The 16,628-nt window shown below is 56.9% G+C and overlaps 2 protein-coding genes across 2 annotated transcripts; both read right to left on the bottom strand.

The window, feature by feature from the left end:
• Window positions 1-285: 285 nt before the first annotated feature.
• GDAP1L1 (ganglioside induced differentiation associated protein 1 like 1) lies at window positions 286-10,866 on the bottom strand. The gene is made up of 6 exons (XM_048963001.1): window positions 10,227-10,866; window positions 7,997-8,189; window positions 5,750-5,923; window positions 3,563-3,660; window positions 3,346-3,460; window positions 286-1,013 (listed from the first exon to the last, which is right to left on the bottom strand). Exons 1-6 carry the CDS (start codon window positions 10,404-10,406, stop codon window positions 670-672), a joined length of 1,104 nt encoding a protein of 367 aa, XP_048818958.1. The 5' UTR covers window positions 10,407-10,866; the 3' UTR covers window positions 286-669.
• A 1,033-nt stretch (window positions 10,867-11,899) lies between these two features.
• Window positions 11,900-13,892, bottom strand: LOC125701491 (mushroom body large-type Kenyon cell-specific protein 1-like). The gene is made up of 4 exons (XM_048963586.1): window positions 13,387-13,892; window positions 13,055-13,162; window positions 12,794-12,859; window positions 11,900-12,498 (listed from the first exon to the last, which is right to left on the bottom strand). Exons 1-4 carry the CDS (start codon window positions 13,890-13,892, stop codon window positions 12,336-12,338), a joined length of 843 nt encoding a protein of 280 aa, XP_048819543.1. The 3' UTR covers window positions 11,900-12,335.
• Window positions 13,893-16,628: the final 2,736 nt, after the last annotated feature.

Genomic DNA, 16,628 nt, shown 5'->3' with positions numbered 1-16,628 from the left:
GTGGAAGTCAAAATCATTCATGTCAGGAGAAAAACGTGGCAGTTAAAGACAGGCATCAAATTCTTTTTTAAAAAAAGCCCACCAAAACCAGACATACAAAGTGGATGTATGCCAAGAGCAGCTCCGTACAAATATTCTTTTTGATGAAAATCATTAAAAAAAAAAAAGGATAATTGAAGAATGCAAATCCACCTTCACTGTGACCAGCTACTGCACCCTGCCCCAGAAAAGCCTTCAAGCATAACACTGGCTTGTAGAAGAAGAAAGTTCCCACTAGCATACGTGAAATGTGGCCGGTGAACACTCTGGAAACACAAACAGGGCTGAGTATCCAAGTCCCACTGTTAACCTGGGTGTTGGGAGCTCCTCAGGGTGCCCATCTCCCCTGGAATTGCACCCGCAGGGCTTCCCAGTGGGCACGGGGAGCCAGGCCAGCCCCCAAGCCTCCCACTGGAGTGGAATACTTAAACCTAAAAAGGCATTTACAAGTTGATGCATTTTTGTTGCTGTTATTTCCTTGCAGTATACTTTTCTACTTCTAGACTATGGAATGTTACATTAAACAATATTATTATTCATACCTTGCCTCAAATTTCATTACAGTTACTGAGGCTTCGTCATAATTTCACACAGCACAGAGACACCAATCTAAACACCAAGCTGCCAGCATTAGATGTATTTTTTCTTTAAGTACCAGTAAGCAAAATATCCCATTCCCCCCAGAGATCCCATCAGGAAGGAGGCTCCGAAGAAGGAGGGAGGTTTCCGCTTGACCAGCCTGAAGGCATTGGGTACCACTGCGGAGAGCAGCGTGGTATGTATGTCTCCCAAGACTTTCCTGAAGGCAAAGCGTTTCTGTATCCTGTCAAAGAAGGACTGTAGGTTAGGTCTGCTGCCATCTTCCCAGTATTTCTTAGAGAGTCCTAGAAACTTGAGGCGATGCAGGGTAGCTCCTAACAAGATATCGGCCAAGGTAAAGACACATCCGCAGAGCCAAAGTTCACACTTCTGCCCTGGAGAAACAAATGACAGAAGAGGAAGGATGAGAACAGATCCTTGGATGGATGCTTAAAGGCTTGCTCAAAAGCTCCACAAAGGCAGGAGGTTTTGGATTAGACTCCAAATCCTTTTCTGAGCACTGTGACGTCCCAGAAGACCAGACCTTATCTGTTAGGAGGCCACGTGGTGCCACAAAGCTGGGAACGTGCAATGGGCATTTATAACCCGCATGGAGACACAAATCAATATCTACAAAATAGCTGTGTTGTGGCTCAGTGACCACTTTGCTGCATTAATGCTCAGAGAGAGCAACAGCATTTGTCCTTGGCTGCTGCTGGGCGATGCAAGCTGTTTGACACGGTAACACAGTCCTATTTTAGGGATGTGAGAAATCCTTGGGAATCAAAACCATCTGCTGGCCCAGCCTGGCTGCTCTCCCTGCATGCTGTTGGGGAGGTCCTGACTCAGTCCCCTCTCTAGCACTGGGACACCAAATTGCTCCAGTGCCACAAACCAGGTTTTGGGTACAGGCAGAGCTTGTGTGAGTGCTGGGCATGAGAGAAGGTATCACAGCACTGACAGTCCCTGATAGTGGTGAGCCTGGAAACAACCTCATCCAGGATATGTCCATGAAAAAGCATGCTGGAAGAAGCTGGCTCAGGTTATTTCCTGCTGACAAGGAAGAAATAAAGGGAGGTACAGGAAAGGAAAAAACTACAGAAGGAGCACAAAACCCAGCTGTCCACTGCATAGAGCTGTGCCTTGGATATTCCTGCTTGTTATGCTTTGCAAGCAAGCAGTGGAGCTGGGATGCTGCTCAGCACCTGCCCAGCAAATCTCAGAAGCAGAAGTAAAGCACAGTACATGGTAAGAAATCCAGTTCCTGCTCTCTCTGGGCTGCAGAGAAACATTATCCTCCCTTGGTGGATCTAAATGAAAAGGAGACCCCAAAATGCTGAGATGTGCTGGGAAGGGAAGGTGGGATCTGCTGCTGGCCATAGGGATAGGGATCTGTGCTCTGCACCCACCTTAAAACCTGGGATGCTTTGCACCAAATCCTTTATTTTGGCTCTCCTCCACTGCCCTGAGCAGTTAGTATTGCTGTGTGAGGCTCTGCTTAACAGACAGGGTGGAAGGCTGGTGCCTGGAGGCAGCCCTGTGCTCAGGCACAACTGAAGCTCAGCTGCCTGCGGGGCCAGGCCATGAGAGTTATTGGTAATTAGCAGGCCTCGTTTGTACCAGCCTGGCAGTCTGCCTAATCGTGCCAGAGGCACAGCCTGAGTGGACAGATTGCCTAGGCCTAATTAGTCAATAAATATTTTCAGTGGCTAATAAATTGTGGGGTGCTACAGCTGGAGCCTGCTGCAGGCTGCGTGGCCCTGGGGCTGGCAGGTGGAGGACCTGGAAGTGGGGGGCACCGCACCTGGCTGGAGCAGCTCTGCAGAGGGCACCTAATGAGACAGAATCCTGCTGAATCCCCCCCAGCCCTCAGGTCAGTCAGTGAGGTTGCCTGCTGGATGCAATTAAGCCGCTGCCTGGTGCCGCATTGAGACCTCAGGGCACGCTGCAGCCCTGTGCTGTGCTTGTGGGCCCCATGACGCACGGCTCCCCACATAGGGCCGGCTGTGGGGCTGCCCCTTGTTAACACCTCTGGGCTGTGCTCCATCCCTGCCATCGTCAGCTGTCCCAGGGTTAGGAGCCCTGCTCCAGAGGGATGCTGAGGTGATGGTGGGACAAGCGATGCGTGGCCATGCCTGCGCTGCCAGGGCTGTGGGACGGCTCTCGGCGGGTGCTTGGCGGTGTTTGTTTGAGGTCAGGGCAGGCCGCAGCCACTCCAGCCCTCCTGCTGCTGACTGACGCACGAGCTGCCACCTCACTGGGCTCCTCAGTGCCACCAGGCTCCCTGCCGTGTGCCACAGCCCGGTGCTGAGCGCTGGGAGCCCAGGGAGGTGGGCAGGCAGAGAAGACTTGCAGGTGACTCACATCTGTGGTGGCACGATGCTGAATCCTCCTCCCCCATGGAGGCAATGGGCACAGAACGGGACCGCAGGGTTAGCGGCCGGTTGGTGGGTCACTGTGGAACGTGGGACGTGTCACCATGCTGCAGTGACTGCAGAGCTCCTGCAAAGCAGCCAGGAGGAGCAAAGCTGCAAGGTGGAGGGGCTACCTGGAGGTCAGCAAGGAAATAACAGCTGCGTGCCCTAAATGGGAGAGCCCCAAATGGTCTGCAGCAGCCCCTCTACTGTCAGTGCAAGCCCCATGGAACTCTGTGTGGGCTTTCACAGTGTGCAGAGCCATCAGCCATCCCCAGAGCAGCACACTGTCCGAACACCATCCAGCACCTACCTTGGTACTCCAGCTTCCTCTTCTCCAGCTCAGCCTCGATCTGGTCCAGCACCATTCCCAGCTCCCCCAGGATTTTCTTCAAGTAATTCACATTGTCGTGCTCCAGGATCTTGGCCTGGTGGAGAGCAGTGGTGACACGGATGGATGGACTGACGGCTATGCATCCCCACAGTCATGCCCACCACCAAAGAGCCTCGTGCGGCTCTGGCCGACTCACCATGAGCTTCTTCTGCTTGGAGAGGTATGGCTCTGTCAGTGGTGGTTCCTCCTCGTGGTCCAGCTTCATCAGTTCCGTGCTGGCATTAGCCAAATGCCCTGGGGGAGATAGACAGAGGGGCTGCAGGGTCTGTCCTCCCACCCGGAGCTGCTGGCTGTGTGTGAGGGCAGGGACAAGCTGAGGGCAGGCAGGAGCTGAGCCTACTGGAGTATTCCCTGGTGAGCCACAGCCTTGCCAACTTTTACAGCAGGAAAATGGTTCGTTCAGCAGGCTGGAAGTGCAGCTTTGGAGTACTCCCATCCCACAGGTTAGCCTGGGAAGCAGCTGAGCTCCCTTCAGAGAGCTTAATTAAGAGGGATTTGCAGGCACAATCCCGCTGTTTTGTTTGAAAATGAGACTTTTTGATGCATTAAATAGCTTTGAAGTGCTGTTCCTCTGTGTTAAAAAAGAATAGACTGTGTGGCTCAGCTTCCCCTGGAGCCGCTTTTCCCATCTCTGCTGGGAGAAGCACAGATCAGCCCCATTCGGTGGGCTGTGCGATGCAACACCAGGAAGAAAATGGGTGTCTGTCCCAAAGCACTGATGGGAGAGATGACAACAAAACCAAGGGTGGGGTTGGATTTAAGCAGCGTAGCTGGTGTTTGGTTCAGCCTCACTGTCTGCCAGGCCTTTCCCAACAGCGAGGCTCGGGGCCAGAGTAAAATTCAGATCCCAGTTCCCCTGGCATGGCCTGGGCTGCTGCTGAGGTTTAGAGTGTGCTGCACAGATCAGGTTTTGGTTTATTGTACCAGCTGCTAATTGCTAAACACCAGCAAATGTGTTCACACAAGCCCAGAACAACAGAGACTGCCTGCTGCAAGAGCTCCTTGCACAGGGCAGCCTCCTCCCCGCTGTGCAGTGCACAGATGGAGGGATTTGGTAAGAAAAGGTACGAGGGAGAGGAAAAGGTACTCAATCTCCATGGATGGGAGTCTTCCAGCACCTCTGCTCTCTTCCCATTTTCAGCCTTGAGGGTTTGCCTCTGCCTGCCCAGAGCTACCAAGCTGCTTTTTCCCTGTCCTGTACCTTCCTCTGATTTTTTTCCTGGAAATTATTGCTCTATTATATGCTCTAGTATATGCTCTACTTGCATCAGCAAGATGCAGAGCTGGTCTGCAAATCAGGGCCTGCCTTCCCCTGTCTCTGTGGCAGAGCCAGAGGGAGCCGTGTTCATGTGCAGGGTGCAGCCCCACTGGCAGCCCACTGGTGAACGGTGGAAGGGGTCTGGGAGGGAACCCACAGCACAGTAGCCTGAAGGCCAAGGATGCAGGACAGGGCCGTGGGTACCCCTGTGCCTGAGTCAGGGTCCTGGCCTGCCCTGTGTCATTTTAATCCCACAAATCCCAGGTTCCAGCTCTGGCTGCATGCAGAGGCTCTGGGGAGTCAAACTGGCTGCAGACTTGGAGGTCAGAGCCGTGCTGTCACCGTGTGCATCCCCACTCCAATGAGGGGGGTCCCTGGGCTCAGCTGTGCTCATCCACCTGCCCAGGTACAGCACTTGGGGCTGCAGAGCAGGAGCAGGGCTGGCCAGGAGGGTGGCCGCGCTTGGGCTGGGAGCGCGGCAGTGCTGGCAGGTTAGGGTTTGTATCATGCGTGTTTGCTGCCTTTGCAAATCATATCTGTGCTGCCAGCATTACCAGCAGGGAAATTCAGCATTTCATTGCCTTGGCTCCATCAGGGCATCAGAAGGTCGGGAAGGGTCTCATGCAAGGGAGCTAATGGAGGGAAGGGAGCAGGGTAAATGGCAGAAGAGGATACAAAATGCAGAGTAACACTTTAGGGCTGCAATAAATTGCCCCAAGCTGGGCTAACCTCCTCCTGGCAGGCACCATCTGTCTCCATCCTTGTTCCTCTGAATGAGAGCTTGGCTCTGCCAGTATGGGTGTGGGTGCAGCCAGCAGTAGGCTCTACACTGCCACAAAATAGCAAAGCTCCCTGTTTTCCACCAGGAGCCTGCAGTGGCTGTTGGGGTTCTCTGTTCCTACAGAGGTACTCTGAGCCTCTCAGCCAGAATACCAGCCAATGTCCTTGGCTGGTAACTCACAGGGGAGCAGGTGTTTATTATGGGAGCTGCCTGCAGACGGAGCCTACCAGATGGGAGGTGCAGGGCCGGAATCCTGCCGGCTCCCTGCCCCAGAGGTGACTTACTGCGGATCTCAGCGGTCGCGTACTTTGGGATCATGGAGTCGGTGGTGAGCTCGGGGTGCAGAATGCAGCCGTGTGTGTAGGCATCCATGGGCAGTGAGTCCAGCAGCTCCCGGTACTGCAACACCCGCGAGTGCAGCAGGGTCCCGGGTTCAGGGATCAGCTGGGGGACGTTCTCTGGAAGGGGCAAATTGAAAATGTGTTAGAGGTGCTGGAACTTTTGGGGACAGGTGCTCATGGTCGCATAGCGGAGACCATTCCATATGGGTTACAAAGGAGTGGATGACAAAACAAAGAGCTGAACTCCCTCAGTGCCAGGACTATCTTCTCCCCAGGGCTCTGCACCTCCTCGGTTTGTTGGGTTTTATTCACCTTGGTGGGGTGGCAGTTTGTATTGTGCTCTTTTTTATTATGTTTACAGCTCAGAATACACAGCGGATGGCAGCAGGAGGGAAACATTGCTCTTGTCTCCCCCAAGAACATCAGGAGGTTTTCTTTATGGGATCATAAATGTTTATGACTTCTGTGGATAGTTAACAGGTAGTGGGTGAATTTACTGCTGAGATTCCGAGCTGGGCTGTCTGCAGAACAGGGCTCTCCACAAGCCAGCAGCTGGAGCTAGCAAAGCTCACAGCAGCTGATGGACTTTTGCAGATGTGGCCAATGCTGCTGCTTAACTAAGGAACTGAAATGATGGCTCTGGCCCCACTGCAAGACTGGCCAAGCAGTCATCCTTTGCTGTTGGCTGACCTCAGTGTCACCAGCAGAAAAAGTCAGTACTTCCATTCCTGGAAGCTGTGAGCATACTTCCTTACACAGGATTTCCAGGCTCTGAGCATTGCTGCAAGGTGAGTTCTACCTCCTTGCAGCAAAACAGGGACATCCTGATGATGCCCTTCCTACTTAACATGGGTGGATGAAGGCCCTAAAACAGAACAGGTGCGGAAGGGAGACATCCTTCCTCTTTGCAGGTTTTCCTACATGGCACTTCTCAGTGGGAAGGTGAGGCCGTGCACCTGGCTGCAAAACCTCAAGGGCAGGAGTTTTTCCAGAGCAGTGGGGAGGGAGCACAGTGTTCTGCTGTGGCAAGAAAACATAACTGACAGCGGAAAGGTTTTGTTGCCAACTCTTGAAGATAAATACTTTCAATGTTTTGGAGGGCAAGGGAAGAGACAGGAGAAATTGAGCCGGTAGCTCGGCTGGCTTCCAACCACAAGTGCATGGCACACTGCTGATTGTTCCCCCAAAAAAGAGCGCAGTGTCTCCTGCTAGAGCCATGAATCCCCAGCGTGCTCAGAGCTGTTCCCTGCCGCCACGTCAGCCCACATCCCCTGCTGGGGACAGCGTGCTGCCAACATATGCTGGGTCAGCTGCTCTCCATAGGGACCGGGCAGCAGCACGGAGCAGTGTGAGGACTGCAGCCCCACGCAGCAGTGTGCACCAGGGACGCGGGGCTGCCCCATCCGTGGGGCCGCTGCTGTGAGGGCTCCTCTGTGGGGCTCTGGTGTCTGTCTGTCTGTCTGCCATCCCAGCGGCAAGGAAGTGCGGCACCTCTGCTGAGCACGATGGCGGCCAGCCGGGAGAGGACAGCAGCTGAGCTGGCATGGTGCCTGTGCTTGGGGAGCTATTTAGAGATGTTTTTGATGCCTCCGCCGCAAGGCTGATGGATGCTGGGGCGAGAGTCTTGATGCCACAGCCAAAGCTCCGTGCTGGGCTTTGAAGTCTCCCAGCGGAGCATCCCAGCGTGGCAGCCTGCAGATCTGGGATGACATGGACTAAGGGGCTGGAGATGCTACTTGCCAAAGCAGCTGCGTGAGGAGCGGCCTCGGACCTCAGCGTCCCAGCTTCAGCCCTGCTCCAAGGGGAGGACACAGGAGTTCCCTCTCAGCCGTCCCTTCCTCTGCATCTCTGTCACTCTGTCCCCAGCGTGCAGAGCCTGGTGAGATGCCACCGCACACCATGGGCTCCCCAAGCCATGGAGATGGGAGGAGTGGTTCAGTTTGGGAGCATAGACTCTAGGACAGAGGGGCAAACCCAGCTGCAGCTCTCCCAAATCCCCCTTGCAGGATTTGCAAGGGATGTCTGAGGATTTCTGCTGGAAATCCTTCATTTTGATAGCAAAGCGTGAGAATTGGACGTGGGCGAGCCAAACCTTTGTAGGAGGAAATGGGTGCATTTGGCCACCAACATTCAAATCTGCCCTAGGTTTGTGCTGAGACGAAGCCCGGCACGCAGCTGTGCCCCCGTTACCTCCTGTGAAGTTCCTCTCCATGTAGTCGATGATCTGGTTGTAGTCACTGATGATGTTGTCCCGGTGGATGATGACGGGCACCTCCTCGCCCAGGTTGAGCCGCATGAACCAGGGCTCCTTGTGCTCCAGCAGCGGCATGCTGACATCGCGCTCCTCGCAGGGCAGCCCCTTCTCAGCGATGACCAAGCGCACCTGCAGCGGGGCACAGAGGGACAGCTCAGCCCCACAGCCCCACAAGTGCCCTGAGCGCACTGCAGAATCCAGGCAGGCAGCTGAGTGAGGATCTCCGTTCCTGGCAGTGGAGGGAACGTCCCAAAGGAGACCCACAACCGCCCGAACTTTGCAGGGTCGCCTCTGTCTGGCCCGTGGCGCTGTGACAGCAGCTGGGTGAGGGCTCTGGGAGGGCTGAACGGCAGCCCTGAGCCCCCAGGTGTGGGTGGTCAGAGAGAGCAGCAGCACAGACCTGAGGAAGAGGAGGCTGAAGTGATGCTGCGCCTTGCTTGCACTGGGTGCTGCAGCTCGGCTGGAGGAAGCCCACGCCATAACTCAGGCATGTCCTTCTCTTGGGGTTGGGCTCTGGCTTTTCTGGGCACGTCTTGAGCAGGAGAAAGGCTTTGCTTTGGGGAGGATTCCAAGCACTTGCTGTGCTCCGGGGAGTCCTGGCAGCAAGCAGAGTTCGATGGGGGATTTTGTTCCCCTTTTCCCTGCTGGAGCCACGCACTGCCCCTTTGTCCCCATGCATTTCCCATACAGCAGCCACCCAGGGACATCACACAGCCCTCTGCAACCCCTTGGCGCCCCGGTGCCTGGTTTCCCCCTCCTCTCTGCTTAGAGCTCTTTCCCAGCCTTAAGGATTCTACGAGGCTCTCGGCTGCCACCAGCCCGTTGTACAGGTGGGAATGCTGACTCCGGCCCTGGGCACCTTGGGGCATCACATGCAGCCCAGCATCCTCCTCTTCTGCTCTTCTCTGTGCTCGCTGTGAATGTGCACTCAGAAATCTCACTTCAGGCTTCCGAGTTATTGAGAACACGTGACCTTTGTGACCCAAGTGTGTCAAACAGGCAAAAAAAGCCTTGAGGGCTCGTCGGAGAGCCGTGCCTCACAGAAGTGCTGAATGAAGGAGAATTGCATGTTCTTCTCCAGCTGATGGCAGCTAAAAATGCACCTTAACAAATATGGGCATTTCTATGAGTACGTCAGAATTCCAGGGGAATTAGTCATTAATTATTAAATAGCTGACAAAATATTTTTTTTCTTTTAATGTCAAAGATAGAAAAGCCAGGTTCCATCCATGCAGATTGTCCCTCGGAGGGCAGGAGGATGCTGGGAGCAGAGCCCAACAAGGGCTACCGTATCTCCCCTCACTCCCAATCCTTTTCACCACCAGTACCTTGGTGTGGGGTGGCAGGGGCTGAGGACTCCCGGGGTGCCCTGAAGCGGGGTCCTGGGGCTGTCAGCAGCAAGAGAATGAAATCATCCCTGTGGCAGCCCCTGGAGCTCAGGTGGATGGGATAAGCGCCGCGGCCCTGCTGCATCAGGCGCCTGCAGGTCCTTTGTGCGCAGGGCAGATGGGGACATCCCTGCTCACTGTGGGGCTCCAGGGGCCTCTTGTTGGGATGGCTTTGTGCTCCCCGGGGCCCCCGGCAGCTCTCTGCCCACCTGACATTGATGGCACGGGAGTGGTAGAAGGCCCGGCAGATGGTCAGCTTTATGGCACTGCTGCCATGCTGCAAAAGGAGCATTGGGATTGCCTGGAAAAAGTGATTTGGGGACTGCTTGGCTCCCGTGCTTTGCTCAGAGATGGAGGACCTCTGGAGTGGGATTTCCAGGGCCCTGCTGCAATGCTGGGGCAAATTTCTCCCGGCACGGGGCTGTGTTTCCCGGGGTCGCTCCCTGCGCTGGCTGTGCGAGGTCCCCACAGCTGCAGGGTGGTCCCCGGCTCAGCCTTTGTCTGCGCTTTGCTTGCGTTCGGCTGTGAGCGAGCACAAAGCAGAGGCGTCTCCCGCTGCAAACCCCGGGCTGAAAGCAAAAGCAGGGTTTGGCTGGGCCCCCCCTCCCTGGGGAGATGCTGATAAAACACAGGAATACGGGTACAAAAGGGCCAACCGGGTGCGTGCTGCTCCCCTCGCCCACCCTGGGAAACGGCTGCGTGCGGAGCCGTCCTCCCGAGCCAAGGGTATGCCCTGCCCGGAGAGGTGATTCCTCCGGGAAGCCGGCCGAGCTGTTACCTTTTGGGAGCTGAAGGACTGGGTCCAGTGGTACAAAACCAGCCTGTCCTGGGATCTGAGAGCGGGGTCTGTCGGATCCTGATTTTCCTCCCCCTCCTTGGATTTCCCCGCGTCGTTCTCCAGCGCCGAGATGGGCCACCAGCTGCAGTTGGTGGGAGTAACGTTATTGGGAGTCGCCATGACAGCCTGTGAGCGGAGGGGGACGATGGAGGAGCCGCGCTAGCCCAGCATCACATGGGCTCGGCGAGCAGCATCACTCCCGGGGCAGCTCCATCTCGCTGTGCTGGGGCTGGGAAAGGGGAGCGCGGCCTCACGGCTCCTGGCAGGGCTCCCTGGGGAGCGGGCATGCTCGTGGCATCGCTGCCGTAGGAGGATGCTGCTCCCACTGCCTGCCCAGCGATTCAGGGCAGCCCTGGCCTGAGTTATTTTGCAGCAGGCATTCAGGTTTTGTGCTGCTTTTGATATGGTAGATAGGCAGTGAAGAGCTGCATCAAGAGATGCTGGCTTTAAAATGTCCAGCGGGTGCCTTGCTGCCTTATAACGTTGCACGGGAAAAGCAGCAGTGGTTCTTCGGAGACACGCAGTGATCTGGGGAGGGGACGGGTTGGTTCCTGCCTGATGGGTGCTGTGCACTGAGGCTGGAGCCCCATCCTGTGCCAAAGCAGAATTGACCCTGGGTTATTTTCAGAAGGTCAGGGTGTGGGGACATGTGTCGCACCTGGGGAGCCGTGCTGCCTGCAGCTTTGCCATCTGAGCACTGCAGTGTTCCAGCACAGGTTTGCACACCCCTGCACAGCAGCCGGCACATCTCTGGCTGCACCAGTGTGGAAAAATGTGCTGTGTTCAATGGCCTTGGGGACGCCCACGGGGAAACGGTGATGCTCCCCAGGGCTGCAAAACCACGCTGGTGGCATTCACTGCTGCAAAGCAGGTCGGTGAGTGGGTCAGAGCTGGCTCCAGCGGCAGACAGTGGTTTTTGGGTTCCTTTAGCCGGAAAAGTACACCTCTGCGTTAGGAGAGAGGAATACTAGCATTGAATCATCAGCAGTGTCCCCCGTGAATCTGTGTTCAGAAAGCTCCATCTAGCGTCCATCCCGGGACTCGTGATGGGACCGGTGCCATTTAACATCTTTACAGGCAACATGGACAGTGAGATCCTGTGCACGGTCATCACATTTGCAGTCGATACCAAGCTGAGTGAGGCAGCTGACACAAGGACATGGAGCCGTTGAAGCAAGTGTAGAGGAGGCCACAAAGATGATCAGAGGGCTGGAACAGCTCCCCTAGGACAACGGGGTGAGAGAGCTGGGGCTCTTCAGCTTGGGGAAGAGAAGGCCCTGAGGTGACCTTCTAGCAGCATTCCTGGACTGAAGGGGGTCTACAGGAAAGCTGGGGGGTTCTTGTTATAAAGGCGGGTAGCGCCAAGGGGAAATGGCTTTGAACTGGAAGAGTGTAGGCTTAGACCAGCTATTAGGAAGAAATTCCCTGCTGTGAGGATGGTGAGGCACTGGGACAGGTTGCCCAGTGAGGCTGTGAATGTCCCCCCATGGGAGGCCTTCAGGGCCAGGCTGGATGGGGCTGTGAGCAGCCTGGTGTAGAGGGAGATGTCCCTTCGTGCCGCAGGGGCTGGGAATGAGATGATCTTAGAGGTCCCTCCCAAAACAAAGCAAACCATTGTGTGACTGTATGAAACTGTATACAGTTTTTATTAGAAAAAGAGAGAGTAGAATACAGGCGAATGTGCATTAGCATGAAGTGATGAGGGCAGAGTGAGGCAGGTCTCCTGTGACAGAGCGCAGTGTCTCCTTCTAGAGCCATAAATGCCCAGCGTGCTCAGAGCTGTTCCCTGCCGCCATGTCAGCCTACATCCCCTGCTGGGGACAGCGTGCTGCCAACATCTGCCGGGTCAGCTGCTCTCCATAGGGACCGGGCAGCAGCACGGAGCAGTGTGAGGTGTCCCTTTATGCCGCAGGGGGTTGGAAAGAGATGATCTCAGAGGTCCCTCCCAAAACAAAGCAAACCATTGTGTGATTGTATGAAACTATATACAGGTTTTCTTTTTATTAAAAAACTAAACTGTATGACTATGTGACTCCCTATGGCTTTCGTTTAGGAATACATCATTTCAGCCATGGGAGACATTTTCTTTGGAATAAATAAATAGTGCTCCAGGTATCCTGTTAGGTCTTCCACACTTGTATCATCTACGTAAGTGTGGGCCTCCTCAGAGTAGAACGCAGGTGAACTGGAGGAGGCTGTTCCACAGACGGATCTGTTAGGCATGGATAAGGAAAGGCAATCCGAGGTTTGGCTGGTGTGTGTTAGAGTGAAGTGATGAGGGCAGAGCGAGGCAGTTCTCCCGTGACTTCCCCAACGGCCCTTCAGCGGTGGAAGCTTGCAGAGGTTCAGTTGCGGCTCTTCTGTCACGGCTGGCCTCAAAGTGAGAATGCTATCTGTGCTCTGTGCCGTGTTCTGCTGTAGCACAAACACTGGAACAGATGGGAGTCTTTGCTGTGTCTGACTGGGTTTTGTGTTTTGTGCTGCAGTGTATAAGCATGGGAGGATACAGGACAGGAGACCTGGAACGTCTCTGCCGTGAGAGACCGGCCGATCCTCCGGAGGTCCTCTCACACCTGCAGGGTCAGAAGAGGTGAACTGGTAGGTAAATATGGAATCTGTGCCATTGCTCACAAAGGTGTGTAGCACAGCCAGGGACATCTCATGTGGCTTTTGGTTTGTTTTTCTTTGCTTAGAGAAACGAGACGACTGCTGGTTTTAAGTGACCGAAAGCAGAACAAACGTGGGGTGCAGCTGACGCTGTGCTTTACCGATTCCGTGCTTCCTGGCAGACGGACGGTTGCGGGGCTCCGTCTGCATCTCTTCTCCTCGGCGCCGTGAGAACCGTCCCGTCGCCCGCAGGCTGCGCCGCGATCCATCTGCTAAAAGAGAGAGCGCCGCGTTACAGCCGTGCCTGAGCGCGCGGTGTCAGCATCCCGATTCGGCCCCACGGCTTCAGGTGCCGGGCTGCGACGCTTCCGTGTGCGGCCCCGAGCTCCTCTGCAGTCAGCGGTGAGGGACGGGACCGGGCAGAGCTCTGTCAGAGCGCTCTGTCTCTGCTGACCGCGGTACCGGCAGCCGCGCACCGCCCCGCGCCGCTCACCGCGCCTTGTCCAGCCGCAGCCTCTTGAAGGCCGTCCGCAGGCTCCGCTCCGCCTCGTCGTCGTCGCCGTCGTCCCGCCGCAGCTTCTTGAAGGCCGTCCGCAGGCTCCGCTCCGCCTCGTCGTCGTCGCCGTCCAGCCGCAGCTTCTTCAAGGCCGTCCGCAGGCTCCGCTCCGCCTCGTCGTCGTCGTCGTCGTCGTCGTTGTCCCGCTCCTCCTCCTCGTACCGCCTCTTCTCCGCGACGCGGCGAGCGGGGCCGGCCGTTAGCGGCGATGGCGCGGCCCGCACCTGGGCGGCCCAGGGCCCGGGGCTTTCCGGCCCGGCCCGGCCGGCCCCGCACGGCCCCGAGCCCCGCGTCGCCCCGCCGGCCGTGCCGCCCGAGGTGCGGGGAGGAGCCGCCCGCAGCCAATGGCCGCCGCGCACGGCGGGAAGCGGGGCCAGCGCCGCGCCGGAGTAGCGCGCTTGCACGGGGCCGGGCCGGGGCCGCTTCCCGCTGAGGGCCCGCATCCGGGCGGCGCCGGGCCGCGGAGAGCGGAGAGGCGGAGAGGCGGAGAGCGGAGAGCGGTGAGCGTGGAGATCCGGAGAGCCGTGAGCGTCCGTTGGGCTCCGTTCGCGTCGGCGTCGGCTGGGCGCTGCGGGTTCGTTGCGGGGCGCGCGGAGGTCCGCGAGGGGTCGGGCGGGACGGCGCTGCGCCTCGAGGCGCGGCCCGGTGCTGGGGGCGCCGCTCCGTAAGGCGAACCTTGCGGCGCGCTTTGCTAAACGTGCTGCGGGCTGAGAAGCGCTCCTGCCGCCGTTCTCTTAGCGGAGCGAAGGAGAGGTCCGGCTGGGTATCGGCAAGGGGTTCTTCGCTGCGGGGCGGCGGGCGTGGGACGGACTGCTTGGGCGGCGGGTGGCGGCGCTGAGCTGCCGGAGTTGGAGGGGCATCGGGACGAGGATGTGAGACGGGGGTCTGAACTGGGGCGTTCTGTGTGCAGCCTGGAGTCGGACTCGACGGGCCTTATGTGGAGGGACCGTACGGGGAAGCGTGGGGGAGCGGGGAAGGAGGAGGGTTCCTTTTAGTGCAGAGCGCGGTCCTGGTATGGTTGGGCAGCCGGGCTGGGGAGGTATGGCACTGCTGCAGCAGAGAGGCTCTTGTCCAGCGGGATACGTGTGGCGTGGGCGTGATTCTGAGAGTGTTCCGTAGGTGCCAGGAGCTCCTGACAGCAGCACTTGGCCGGCAATGTGGGGGGAAGGAGGGATTGGGGCACCTGGAGTGTTTCCAGGCCAGGCTGGCCCGGGCCCTGAGCGACCTGATGGAGCTGTGGTGTCCCTCTTTGTTGCGGGGCGGCTGGACGCAATGAGCTCCAAAGGTCCCCTCCACTCTAACGTCTAAGGATGTTATGATGTGTGATTCCCTGCAGAAAAATAGAACTGCTTCAGTGCGAGCTTGTTAGGCGACGAGAGGCTCGAAGCGCACAGCCGCGCTCTCTGGCCCTCCGTCCACATCTGAGCAGGGGAATCGTCCCCAATGGAGCCGGCCGCAAATGAGGCAGGCAGCGCTCGAGGAAAGGAGCCGCACCTCCTATGCTAAATCCTGAATGCCTTCTCGTTCTTCTCCCTAGGGCAGGATGAGGAGGACAGCTTTATGTAGGAAGATTTCTCAGAGTAGTGGGACACATTAACAACGAGCTTTCCAAACGCTGCCAAGCTTCAGAACAAAGCCTGCAAGGTGTTGAAAGCACCAGATCGCAGTGACAGCGGCATGGAGGAATTGAATGGCCACAGCAGAGCCTGAAAGATGGCATGGCGGTCGTTTGATAGCAAGTGAGTGTGGGTGTGATGGATGGAGCACGGGCTGGATGAGGAAGTGGCTGGATGATGGTGGCACTCCGAGCTGCAGTCAGCGGCTCAGTGTCCATGGAGCGCCGTGAGGAGTGGCATTCCTCAGGGATGGGTGCTGGGACTGGTGATGGGGCCGGTGCCATCGAACGTCTTTATGGGCGGCGTGGACAGTGGGATCGTGTGCATCAAGTTTGCAGGCGATACAAGCTGAGTGGTGCAGGGGACACGTTAGAGGGAAGGGATGCTATCCAGAGGAACGTGGACGCAGTTAGAGGTGGGCCCATGGCATCGTCAGGAAGTTCACCGAGGCCGAGAGCAAGGTCCTGCCTTTGGGTCGGGGCAATGTCAAGCAGGGCTACGGGGTGGGCGGAGAATGGCTTGAGAGCGGCCTCGTGGAGAAGGATTTGCTAGCGTGGACTGAGGAGAGATTGGGCGTGAGCTGGCAAGGTGTGCTTGCTGCCCAGAAGGCCGACGGAGGCCTGGGTTGCATCAAGAGAAGCGTGGCCAGCAGGTCGAGGCGATTGTGCCCCTCTGCTCTCATGAGACCCCACTTGGAGTACTGTGTGGTTGTGGAGCCCTGAGCACAAGCAGGACATGGAGCTGTTGGAGCAGGTCCAGAAGGGGGCCACAAACAGAGGGCTGGAACAGCTCCCCTAGGACAACGGGGTGAGAGAGCTGGGGCTCTTCAGCTTGGGGAAGAGAAGGCCCTGAGGTGACCTTCTAGCAGCATTCCTGGACTGAAGGGGGTCTACAGGAAAGCTGGGGGGTTCTTGTTATAAAGGCGGGTAGCGCCAAGGGGAAATGGCTTTGAACTGGAAGAGTGTAGGCTTAGACCAGCTATTAGGAAGAAATTCCCTGCTGTGAGGATGGTGAGGCACTGGGACAGGTTGCCCAGTGAGGCTGTGAATGTCCCCACGTGGGAGGCCTTCAGGGCCAGGCTGGATGGGGCTGTGAGCAGCCTGGTGTAGAGGGAGGTGTCCCTTCGTGCCACAGGGGCTGGGAATGAGATGATCTTAGAGGTCCCTCCCAAAACAAAGCAAACCATTGTGTGACTGTATGAAACTGTATACAGTTTTTATTAGAAAAAGAGAGAGTAGAATACAGGCGAATGTGCATTAGCATGAAGTGATGAGGGCAGAGTGAGGCAGGTCTCCTGTGACAGAGCGCAGTGTCTCCTTCTAGAGCCATAAATGCCCAGCGTGCTCAGAGCTGTTCCCTGCCGCCATGTCAGCCTACATCCCCTGCTGGGGACAGCGTGCTGCCAACATCTGCCGGGTCAGCTGCTCTCCATAGGGACCGGGCAGCAGCACGGAGCAGTGTGAGGTGTCCCTTTATGCCGCAGGGGGTTGGAAAGAGATGATCTCAGAGGTCCCTCCCAAAACAAAGCAAACCATTGTGTGATTGTATGAAACTATATACAGG

The sequence above is a fragment of the Lagopus muta genome, chromosome 16 (assembly GCF_023343835.1).
Source record: "Lagopus muta isolate bLagMut1 chromosome 16, bLagMut1 primary, whole genome shotgun sequence".
NCBI classification, from domain to species: Eukaryota; Metazoa; Chordata; class Aves; order Galliformes; family Phasianidae; genus Lagopus; species Lagopus muta.
This window is presented reverse-complemented; position numbering and strand designations above follow the sequence as displayed.

What these genes read in the sequence shown, in the direction of transcription:
- GDAP1L1 (XM_048963001.1), bottom strand. Translation starts at nt 10,406, where the DNA reads ATGGCGACTCCCAATAACGTTACTCCCACCAACTGCAGCTGGTGGCCC. An exon ending in GGAGAGGAACTTCACAGGAG is followed by an intron (nt 5,924 to 7,996) that starts GTAACGGGGGCA and finishes TGCCCCTTCCAG; the next exon opens with AGAACGTCCCCCAGCTGATC. An exon ending in CGCGACCGCTGAGATCCGCA is followed by an intron (nt 3,661 to 5,749) that starts GTAAGTCACCTC and finishes TATCTCCCCCAG; the next exon opens with GGCATTTGGCTAATGCCAGC.
- LOC125701491 (XM_048963586.1), bottom strand. Translation starts at nt 13,892, where the DNA reads ATGCGGGCCCTCAGCGGGAAGCGGCCCCGGCCCGGCCCCGTGCAAGCG. An exon ending in TGCCAGGAAGCACGGAATCG is followed by an intron (nt 12,860 to 13,054) that starts GTAAAGCACAGC and finishes CTGACCCTGCAG; the next exon opens with GTGTGAGAGGACCTCCGGAG. An exon ending in CGTTCCAGGTCTCCTGTCCT is followed by an intron (nt 12,499 to 12,793) that starts GTATCCTCCCAT and finishes CATGCCTAACAG; the next exon opens with ATCCGTCTGTGGAACAGCCT.